This window comes from Vidua macroura, chromosome 2 (genome assembly GCF_024509145.1).
Source record: "Vidua macroura isolate BioBank_ID:100142 chromosome 2, ASM2450914v1, whole genome shotgun sequence".
NCBI lineage: Eukaryota > Metazoa > Chordata > Aves > Passeriformes > Viduidae > Vidua > Vidua macroura.
Window position 1 is genome coordinate 73,300,526 of NC_071572.1, and position 10,928 is coordinate 73,311,453.

The following is a 10,928-nucleotide window of genomic DNA, read 5'->3' on the forward strand; positions in this document are numbered from 1 at the left end:
CTGTAGAAAAGGAAATTGTCCCATTTAATGACCTCGCCCCCATAACACAGACGTGAGCGCATCGCCGACGGGCGGCAAAGCAAAGTGCACAGTGAGCGGGACTCAGCCCCTGCCCTGGAGAAGGCGTGGGAGGGCTCGGGGTGCCCGGCACGGTGTGGGGACCAGTCAGGTGCCCGGCCAGCAGCGAGGACAGGGAGAGCCCCGGGCTCAGTCCAGTTGGCACCAGTGTCAGGTCCAGTTTGCAGGGAGGTACAGCTCTCGTTCGGCTCTGTAGCGCAGGGAGGGCAGGGGCAGGTCAAGTGTACCAGGATGGAGGCCAAAGGAGAGTCTGGGGGCGCCTGGGAACAGGTCCTGCAGAACGCCACCATGGCAGGTTTGGAGCCTCCCTGCCCAAACCACGGTTTAACCAAAGCAGGGAAAGGGAATAGAGAAGGGGCTGAAGGCAGAGCAGCCCGGGCAAGGGCCCTCAGGTCTATCTAGCTATTCCCATTTGCAAGGTATCCGGTGAAGGGGTGTGTGGGATCTGCCAAGCACCCCAAAACGGGAGTGAGCCTGGGCGACAGACGTTTACCAGCAGTTCCACGTCCCTGACAGTCTCTCCCAGGTGTGACTCAGGCAACCCCGTGCAAGGAAGGGGGTCCGAGGGAGCCGGGCCTCCCCTCATTATCTGATGGAAGCATCGCTGGGGGGATCACGGTCAGATTCCTCACTCTCCTCATTCGGGGCTGACTCGCTGTTGGAGGTCGGGGTGAAGGCAGGAGACTTTCTGCAGAGAACAGTAAAGGACAGCAGTCATAGCATCACCCAGGGGGAGGGAAAGGACCCAGTTTGGTGTGGGCAGGGGTCACCAGAGCAAGAAGGAGAGAAGCTGAAGTGCCCCTTTGGGCATGTGTGTGTCTGCAGGAATCCCTGGGTGCTGGGGGGTGTTCCAGAGGATACCATTCCATTCCAGAGCATGCAGCAGAGCTGGGGGAGATGCTGGAGGGGCCTGGCCAGAGCAGAACCTTGACAAGGTATGTAAGGCTAGGGGTCTGTGGAAGTCACCACAGGGGTCCCCAGTCTGGAGCCACTCTGGCTCCAAAGGCCTTTGGGGACTTACACGATGTCCCTGCACAATGGCAGCTCCTCTCTCTCGGAGGAGGAGCTCTGCCTTCATGTGTCAAAAGTGACTCCTGTGTGTCAAAAAGGTCAAAATTGACCTTCTGCAGAGGCAGCACCATTACCTGTGTGGAGGCCAGCCAGGAGTTCAACAGCCTCTGGGAACTGCCCTCCCTTCACATGAGGGCAGGGCAGGAGTTCTACCATGTCCTTCAGCTCCCTCTCACCACCACCCTGGCTTCAGACCCAGGACATGGGTGTCCTGGCTCTCCTGCTGAAGCTCACCTGTCTCCAGACTGGGTGATGAGCCGCCGGCAAGTCTCCATCTGCACATCCAAACCCCGCTTCATGCTGCACATTTCCATGTACTCGTGGAGGTGCCGGTTCATGTCATTTTTGGCTGTAGCCAGTTCCAGCTGCTCAAGGGAAACAGTGCAAAGATGATCCCAGGGCATGTGGTGCAGGGCAGTGGGCATGGCCAGACCAAGGGCTGTCACCCCCGTTACCAGTGACTGCTCCAGCATTGTGTCTCCCTCCCCCAGGGACTCACTCCCCCATATCACACCCTTCTGTGCCATGGCTCCCCCATTTCTTCCTTCTCCCACCTCTATTTGGTCGATGGTTTCCTGGTACTCCTTCTCACGGCTCTTGAACAGCGACTCTGTGTCCTTGATCACCTTCTCCAGGCTGTCATCCTGCTGTTGAGGAGAGCAGACAGCAGGTTTAGAGGCAGGGAAGCGTCCAACATGAGGAACCAAAGGCAAGAGAGATACAAATCAGAGAAAGAACTGGCAGCACTGGGAAAAGGGGAAGAAATATATACAGTGTAGTACAAGTAAGACAGGAGTCAGTCCTGTCAACATGGACTTGAGAGACTCAGGACTCGCCACACTGGGCAGTGACCACATCAGCCTGAACAAGTTCAGCATTGCACTGAAGATTTGGAGAGCATAGACCATTCCTGAGCATGACACATCCCCAGGGGACTGCCAAGAGCCAAAGATTTGGGATGACAAGGGCTTTGGCCAGAAAACAAGGTCCCCCTTCAGGCAGTTTTGCTGCACAGTGGGTAGGTGGGCTGGAGAACATGAGCAAGGATCACCAGAAACCAGTCCAGCCAGAGGAAGTGTTCTGTTCTGGATGGGCTGTGGCTCTCCCCACTTGTGTGCACCCTGCCCTCAGCACACCCCTCAGGCTACAGGTCCCTGGCCTGTCTCTAAAAAGGAGACCTCGACAGGGATGCTGTAATGTATTCATGCAGAAAAGGCAGGAAAGCATCTTGTACCAGCCTGCAAAGGGAAAGGGGCTGAAATCTGGTCTTTGAGACAGCATCTTCCCAGGCTCAGGCAGGATCGAGCGTCCCAACCCAACAAGACCTCAGGGCCCTGACACCACCGTTACCTCCCCTTGCACCTCTGCGGCTGCAATGGCATATCCGGAGAAGTCCTCCCAGAGGAGCAGTGTTTCTTCTGTCTCCTCCCACGTGAGGCTGTCACAGTCATCCTCAAAGTCATATTCCCTCCTGGGCACAAGGAAACAGCACGTCAGCACCCAGCAGGAGAGCACAGCAGGAAGGGGGCTGTGTCGGTGCCAAAGCCTTGCACCCACTCACGGGCAGGGCTGCAGCTCTTGGGAGCCTGGTTAGGGTGAACTCAGGTGTGCCCAAACCCAACAGCTGATGGGGAAGGGGCTGGCTTTATGGTCAGGAGCCCCAGCAAATCCAGGTGCAGTTCCCAAAAGACAGGAAGGAGGGCAAGAGGAGGGGAGCTGGACCAGCTCCCACTCTCGGCATAGGTGGGCTCAGGTCACCCATGGGGTCATTCCCACTGTGCCACAGAGCACAGGGTGACCACTCTCCACAGCAGCATCTCTCATCTCACCCTCACCTGGGAAGGGAAGCCACAGACCACCCTCGCCCTCCCCATCCCAGGACCAGCAGGGAGTCTGGTGCTGGAGCCTGGCTTGACACCATGGGCAGAGGTGTACAGCAGCCGCACTCACAGCTGGTTTAGCATTCTCTGCATTTCCTCATTGATACTCATGGCCGTGGTCTCGTCCTCCTCCTCCTCATCAGGTTTCCGGGAGGCATCGCTCTCTGACAGCGAGGTGTCCTCGTCGCTGACCTGCTTGCGCTCCCGCTTCCGCCCCACTGAGGCTGGGACCTTAACGGGAGACAAGTGCAGAGACTACAGAAACGAGGCCGGGTCCGAGGTCAGGAGCAGGTAGTTGAGAGGAGATGGAGGGGAAAGGAATGGTGGAGGGACAGAAAGGCAGGGAGAGAGAGAAAGACAGAAAGAAAGGAAGGAAGAAGAGAGAGAGAGAGAGAGAGAGAGAGAGAGAGAGAGAGATGGGCTCATTATGATCAGGTTAAAGATGGATGCAATGGATAAAACATGGTTTTAGCATTTTCTAAAATTAAAACTAAGCAACTAAAGATGGAATCTATGAATTTGATGAGAAAAAAAACAATGTGGTTTTACTGTAGAAAAACTCAAATCACCCACCACCCCAGTCCAGAGACAGGGAAACACAGTGACAGAAACAGGAAAAAAGAGACAGTCTGAAAAAGGTGAAATATGTCAATATTTATAGGCCGACCTTTTTTAAAGAAAGTTTAAAATTTTTAAAATTTCTCAACTGAATGGAACTAACCAGTTGCTTCTGTAGGGACAAAGAGCGAGACAGAAAGGCAGCAACATCCAGAAAGAGAAAAGAGACAGAGACAGAGAAGAGAGACAGAGAGAAGATGACGGAGAGGGGAAGGGAAAGGAGAGAGATGGAGTTAGAGACAGACACTCAAGCAACTTGTCTCCCTCCTGCAGCTGTTCCCCTAGCACTGTGGGGTCCCCGGGCCCAACACAACAGGTCAGCAAGAGGTTGAGGGGACTCTTGATGTCCAAAGCAACATCTGAAGCTTTCTACCTCCACTCTGTGCCCTTTTGCCTGGTCCTCCCAAGAGAGACAGAAAGCAAGGAGCAAGGGCAAGGGTGACCAAGCATCTCCCCTGGCAGGGGGCTGGTGTTGTCTCTTCTACCTCCTTTGGGATCTCTCCTCCCCAGAGCTGGTGGCTGAGTCTGGAGCAGCAGCAGGTGCTTCTCACCTGAAACATCTTGATCATGTCCTCGCAGTTCCGCTGCTGTGCCACATCACACAGCTTGGCAGTGATGTCGATGCGACGGCAGATGTCCATGTCCACCTTCATGGCCTTCTCCTGGATCTTGGTGTCCAGCTCCGTGATGTTCTGAACCCACGGCACCACAGGAAGGGAACAGAGGAGGAATGTTACACAAGACAGATGGCATTCGATGCCCCCACGTTCGACCGCTCCCACATCCCTGCTTTGCTCACTGCGCCCCAGACCAACCCTCCCAGTTGCTGGATGGGCCCCACCAAGGAACTCCTTTTCTACACAGGCATGCCACGTGGGTAGGACACTGCTGTGGGGTTGGAGAGGGATTAGAGACTCACATTGCTCATCAGTCCCTTGAAGACAACAAGCTCTGCCTTGAGCTGCTCCACCTTCATGGCCAGCTCCTCCTGGCAAGCTTCGGCCTCCTGGGCTTCCTGCGCCAGGGAGAGGGATGCGCAAATCAGCACCAGTGTGGGGCAGCTGGGGTGTACAAAAGGGGGAACAGCAAGGCTCACCTCCTGCAGCTCAGTCACCCGGTCCTGAAGCTGGACACGCACCGTGTACTCCTCTTCCCATCTAGGGAGACAAACGCTGGTCAGATCCCATCGGCCTCGCCTCGCTGGCTGCCAAAGGGAGAGGACGGAGCGGCAGCTGCTCACCCCAAAGCTATCCGAGAAGGGGGGGATGACAGCACTGGGGCAGGAAGGAGAACGTGCCCAGGAATGCATGGCCTCTTGTTTTCAGGGATGGCAGCTGCCAAGCCCATCTGCCCCCCTGGCCACAAACGCTGCCCCACCACAGCCGTCCGCCCTGCAATGGGGGGAGCTGGGGACACCGACCGCAGGCTCTGCGCGGCAGCTGGGCCGCACGCCCTGCCGCAGCGGGGCTGGCCCACGGCCTGTCACAGCCCACCGGCCTCTCCATCTGCCCCAGATGAGCCCCACAGCCCTGGGTCACAGCAGCTCCAACCCTCAACAACAGGTGTGCAGATGTATTGCAGAGTTGCCCCCATCTGCATAATTTTTGTGACCACGTTTGTGTGTCTGCGGTGTTGCAGTTCAGGCTGTCCAGAAGCACAAACCCTGATCTTGACACCAAACCACCTCACGGTGTGAGTGACCACGATGTGCATGAAGGGCTGCTCTTCTGCCTGTCCAGGTGCAGAGGGCTGCCCTGGGCCAGGCCTCGCTGCCTGGGCAGGGGCACAAGACCCCTTGGCTCTACTGCTCTGTAACAGGTTGGATTAAAGAACACTGTGTCATCCCACAAGGAAGCAGGATGGATTGTGCCACTTTATGCAGGCTGTCCGGTGGGTATTGGGCTCTGCAGCTTTGCAAAAAGAGGAGCTGCAAGGCACCCAGCCTTGCTGTGCAAAGACACCTCCCCTAGCAATTATTATATTATATTTCACTGCATGAGATCAACCTCTTGGGTCTCACTGCAGTGTTGGCCCAGCCCACGGTCTGTTGGGAGGCCATCAAGTCCTACAGCTCTTGGCTAAATGACGATCCCATAGAGCAAGGGGGTTGGCATGTGCTGCGGTGCAGCATGGGGCAAGGCTGCTGCATTCTTACCCAGCTCCTGGCTCTTTTGGGAGAGCCAGATTTTTCTGAGAAAGCGAGATCACTCTGGGATAGCAACCAGAGCTGGGCTCTTCCTGGTTCTGTGAGGTCTGGTTTCTATTTAATGCCTGCAAGCACCAACACAGACACTGCGACTCTGCACAAGGATGTGAAAAATCTCTCCTCTCACTTACCCACACCAAGTTTGAACAATAAATCCTAAGGTCTAGGAGGCCAGAAAGCATATGAAAAGCCCTCACATTTGTTATCTCGGGGTATCTGGACAATCTGACGACGTGGGAGAGCCCTGGCTTGTGAATTTCTAAGCTCTTAAAGCTAGCAATGCTGCTCCTTACTCAAACAAGGACAAAAGTGTGCACTGCTCGTGTTGGTGTTGGACCCATACCACAGCTTCAGAAGGGGAATCAAAGAGTGTTCCCATCCCTTTGGGGAAAGAGAGATGAAGGGAAAAGAAAGGAGAAAGTTAAAAGGTAGAATTGCCCTTATATGGGAACTGCTCAAACAAAGCCTCCCTCCCCAGGGACAAAAATGCCTTCCACCATAATAAAAAAATTTCAGCATCTTTCTTGGTGTGGCGCTGCCTCTTTTTTGGTCCCCGCCTCCCTCTGGGTCTCTATATAGCCCAGACTCACTGGGGGCATAAAACATAGCTGCAAATCCTGCTAAGAGTTAATTTCACACCAATGCTGTGGAAGACGAGAGCAGGTCACATACACACCGGCTTAAAAGGCAGGAGAAAAGAGCGATTCACCCCACCAGGGACAAATCCATGCACCCATCCACTAGAAACCTCTCTCCCTCATCTCCTGCCTGGCTCCTTCTCCCCTGCTCCCTCCTGCAATGCACCACTCCTAATAATAACCTGCCTGCAGCACTGCGCCCGCCGCCAGGTCGCTGCCAGCTGGAAGCAAGGCTGCCCCACACAACCCCAGGGCCAGTGGTGCACCAGGGGGAGAGGGGAGGTCCTTCCTGCACTGCTGCAAAGCAACAATCTGCCTAAAGGCAGACAGCGAGGGCAGGAGGGTCCCGGCTGCACGCAGACCTGACCATCTCCTTGCCAGCTAGGGGACAGCTGTCCCAAAGCCAGGGATGTGGAAAGGTGCAGTGCTGTCCCTGCCAGGTGTGTCCCTTCAACAAGTTCACTTAGAAAAATCAACAATTCCCCCATCTTTAAAATTCCTGCTCACTGCAACAGGCACTTACCCCATCCTGTAGGGTCAGTGCACACCAGGGCTTGGGGCTGCTCGGGGGCCTAAGGCTCCACTTATCCCCCCTCTTGCCACATCTGAACTATGCTGGAGCTCACCTCAGTGGGGATGGCCCTGCAGCTTGGCACAGCTCCTCAGAAGGCAATTACAACAACAAAAGACTTCTTGAAGCATTTTAATACACAAGAGGACTTATAAGAATGATGGAGAGACTTTGTACCAGACCTTTTGCCTGCAGTGATAAGAGGTGAAGGTTTTAAACTGAAAGAAGGCAGGTTTAGATTAGACATAAGGAACAATTTTTTATGATGGTGGTGAGACACTGGAGCAGGTTGCCCAGAGAAGTTGTGGATGGCCTATCACTGGAAATGTTCAAGGTCAGCACTTTGAGCAACCTGACCTAGTGAAGCCTCACAGCAGGGAGACAGGATTGCATAACCCCTAAAGGTCTTCTCCAACCCAAACCATTCTGTGACTCTAACACACTGTGTTGTAGCACTACTCACTCCACACCTCCAGTGTGTCCTGGCAACATCCAGGATAAGAACTACTTGTGAATACAAGTACTAGGTGTAGCAGACAGCACAAACCTGATGAGACTCCTAGATCCCTAGCACTTAGCAGGTCTGTGTGATATTCACAGGCACCCTTTGCCCCTATCCAGGCCACCTCCTCCCAAGCGCAGCTCCTGTGAGCCTCTCTCCTGCTGCTGCAATTATTCTCATCCTTCCCTACAGCCCCCAGAGCCTTCCTGGATCCCTGGCTTGAATTTCAGGCCCTGTGTATCCAGAGAGAAGTTCCTGCTGCACTGCTCCAAGTGCTGTGGGGCGCACAGCAGCAACGCTGTCCTGATAAAAGCACAAGCTCCAGCACCCAAGCCATGGGTAAGAGAACTGGGAAGTCCTGTGTTAATATGGCCTCTTACATCTGTCTCCAGGCAGGTGGCAAAGGCATGACACCAGCTGCACTTGTCCCCATGGCAGATCACAGCCCACCGTGGCAGGGAACTCTCAGCTCCCAAGGGATGTTGGTGTCAGCCCCCAGCATGGAGAAGAGTGTGCAAATTGAATCCTTCTGTCCCATTCCCCTGTTTGGGACCTGGCTGTACCCGTCAGAAAGTTCCCAGTGCTGGATAGGGTCTGGGGGTGGGGTCTGCTTTCCCCCAGCTCCTGGTAACACACTCCAAAAATAGATCCCCACCAATAACGTTGGCTCATAGCAGCTTGTGGTGCCCCACCATCTCACCCTCAGCAGTCCCTCTGTCAATGCCTCTGCAGCCTTCCCTGAAGCTCACTTGCCAGAGCAGGACAACCCTGAAAAGCTCTCCATTGTTCCAAAGTTTCAGCAGCACCAACAAACCCAACTTGGTCCTCTTTGGCTGACCCACTTTGAGGCTCAAGCTTTCCTGGCCAAAAAACTGGATCCAACTCACCACTTTCGGATGTGAAAATGCAGTGCAAGGAGTGCTGCTCCCCTCTAGAGAAGGAGGCTTAATAATAAAAGGCCTTAGGTACATGCAGCAGTTGGTGGGAAAGAAGAGATGCCAACTCTAACTTTCCATCTGCCTTGCTCAGTGCCTCCAGAGCATCTGGCAGGCAAGTTTGCTCAGCCTAAGCCTTAAAAAGCCAAAAGCATAAGGTGTCATCTTGGACCCCAGCCTCGATCTTGGCACTGGAGCCCGTGGCCGTGCAGAACCGGTGGGTGGCACAGCCCCCGTGGGGAATTGGGTGTGGAATCACAAACTATCTAACTGCATCCAAAGCAGTTGTACCAGACCTTTTGCCTGCAGTGACAAGAGGTGAAGTCATAACGGGACTTCTGAAAAAACCCCAAAGCACTCGCTCGGGTGGTGTCAGTCGCCAGTGACGCTCTCGCCCGGCCCCAAGCTCTGGCCCCGCGACGCCAGCCCAGCCTGATCTCATCCTACGTGTGGATCCCGGGGCAGCCTCGGAAACTGGCCTGACACAAGAGGCTAGAGGCGCTGGCAAGAGGCGAGAGCGGCGGCCACCCTGCACTGGAAAGAATAACCGGCCAAGAGATTAGCTTTGCATTCTGCTTCACCCTTCTCCAAGGCACATGCCAAGCCACAGCTATTTTGGGTCGGGAGGAAAGCCCCCGAGGAGTGGGGTGTCCTGCCTCAGCTCTCTGCTGCTGAGGGGCCAGCTGGAGAGCACTGGCGAGGAAAAGGGCCTAGGAGAGGCCAGCCACCCTGCTGAGGGGCTTCTCAACACCTTCTGACACATCCAGAGAACTCTTTCTCTCCCAGCAGCCTTCTCCTATCCAAACCCGCTCACTGCTGCATGTCCACCTTCCTCACCTACTTTCAGCATTTCCTACTGAGCATTTCCAGATCCCCTTGGTTTTAAAACACAGCTCCTGGAGTTATTCCTTCCCTGCCTGGAAAAGCATTTCTAGTTCCTCATGCCAGATTGGTAAGATGGAAAAAGGCTCAACGAACATCCCGGGAGGGTTCGCACACCAGGCGGCAAGGGAGGAGAACCAGGCACAAACAAATGCTTTCAGGAGTCCACAGTTTTCCTCACGCTGCCTGTGTTCCCGAGAAGTCTGGCCAGGACTGTCGCCTTCCCTCCCTGCTTCCCCCTCCCATCGCCCACCGGACAGAGCCCTGCAGGCGATAGTTTCGGTCCCCCGGGGAATGCCGCTGGTGCCCCTCGCTCCCGCCGCCCCTTCTCACCTACGCTTGTACTCGTCGCGCTCCCTCTTCACCTTGGCCAGCACGTTGTAGAGGGCTCGGATCTCGGGGGTGATGGTGTCGATCTGCACACCCACCCCGTCGGGGTGGACCCAGGAGACGCCCGGTCCCTGCACCAGGGTGGTCTCGGGCCCCGGGCCGAGCCGCCGGGCTTGCGAGAAGGACCAGATGGTGCCGGGCATGAAGCGGGAGCCGGCGGAGAAGGCGGAGGGCTGGCCGGGACCACCGGGGCGGGAGCCGGGGGACCCCAGCGCCCGGGCCGAGCCCAGCCCCAGCCCCAGTCCCGGCCCCAGCCCGAGCCCCAGGGTGCGGATGGGACCCACGAAGCCGGTCTGCACCGCCTGGTCCCGGCGCGGGGGTCCGCGGCCGCGGCCGCCCGCCCCCTCCTCCAGCGCCTGCTGCAGCTGCTTCTCCAGCTGCCGGTTGCGCCGCTCGAGCTCGTGGACCTTGGCCAGGAAGCAGCGGAACCGCAGGTTCAGCGTCTTGAGGACGCTGATGTTGGAGCCCAGGTCGTTGCGGAGGGCCATGGCGGCGGGCGGCGCGGGGAAGGGGCCGGCGGGCGGCTCCCCGGCCAGGGGCTCGGCGGCGGGCGGCGGCGGCAGCTCGGGGCCCGCCAGCCCCTGCTGCTCCTGCGGCAGGAGGAAGAGGTTGGGGCCGAAGAGCGGGTTCATGGCGGCGGCGGGACGGGGCGGGGAGCGCCGGGCGGGGGGATGCGCCCGGCCGGCCCCGGCGGCGGGGGCGCGGCTTCCGCTGCGGCGGGGATGCGGCGGCGGGCGCCGAGAGCCGCCCCCGCTCCCGCCCGCTCCCCGCCGCCGGCCCCGGGCGGAGCGAGCAGAAGAGGGAGCACGGCAGAACCTCCCTTTTCTCTGCCGGCCCCCGTCTCTCCCCGCGCCGAGGGGCGGCTCGGTCTCCCCGGAGGGTTTCGGGGCGCCCCGGGGCGAAGGGACGCGGCCCGGTCCAGCAGGATTCCCCGGGAGGGAAGTCCCTCTCCGGCACCGCTAGCTGAAGCCCCGCCTGTTTCTGATTTCCGTAACTAGCCCAGCCGCAACACAGTGTGCTTCTGCCTCCTTTTTAATATTTTATTCCTTTTTTTGGCATAGAATTTAGTGCTTTCCCAGAGCTGCCCCCCTTAAAGAGGGCATAACTTCTCTGCACCCCAAACCCTCTCGTTATCATCTCTCGAGCCCCCCAAGACA

At 57.0% G+C, this 10,928-nt stretch overlaps 1 protein-coding gene across 4 annotated transcripts; it reads right to left on the bottom strand.

Moving 5' to 3' along the window:
* Positions 1 to 10,427, bottom strand: IFFO1 (intermediate filament family orphan 1). Of its 4 annotated transcripts, none has more exons than XM_053970350.1 (9): positions 9,715 to 10,427; positions 4,744 to 4,804; positions 4,567 to 4,662; positions 4,199 to 4,339; positions 3,100 to 3,260; positions 2,500 to 2,620; positions 1,704 to 1,796; positions 1,384 to 1,514; positions 1 to 766 (listed from the first exon to the last, which is right to left on the bottom strand). In XM_053970350.1, exons 1-9 carry the CDS (start codon positions 10,401 to 10,403, stop codon positions 664 to 666), a joined length of 1,596 nt encoding a protein of 531 aa, XP_053826325.1. In that variant the 5' UTR covers positions 10,404 to 10,427; the 3' UTR covers positions 1 to 663. The 4 variants fall into 4 exon arrangements, with proteins under 4 accessions (XP_053826325.1, XP_053826324.1, XP_053826323.1 ...); XM_053970349.1 differs by having other exon boundaries at positions 1,704 to 1,793; positions 2,512 to 2,620; positions 3,100 to 3,284; XM_053970348.1 differs by having other exon boundaries at positions 2,512 to 2,620; positions 3,100 to 3,284.
* Positions 10,428 to 10,928: the final 501 nt, after the last annotated feature.

Coding starts and splice junctions, on each gene's coding strand:
- IFFO1 (XM_053970347.1), bottom strand. CDS start 10,403: ATGAACCCGCTCTTCGGCCCCAACCTCTTCCTCCTGCCGCAGGAGCAG. Junction 3,285..4,198: donor ACATGATCAAGATGTTTCAG/GTGAGAAGCACC, acceptor TCGTTTCTGTAG/TCTCTGCACTTGTCTCCCGT. Junction 1,515..1,703: donor AAACCATCGACCAAATAGAG/GTGGGAGAAGGA, acceptor TCCCTTGAGCAG/CTGGAACTGGCTACAGCCAA.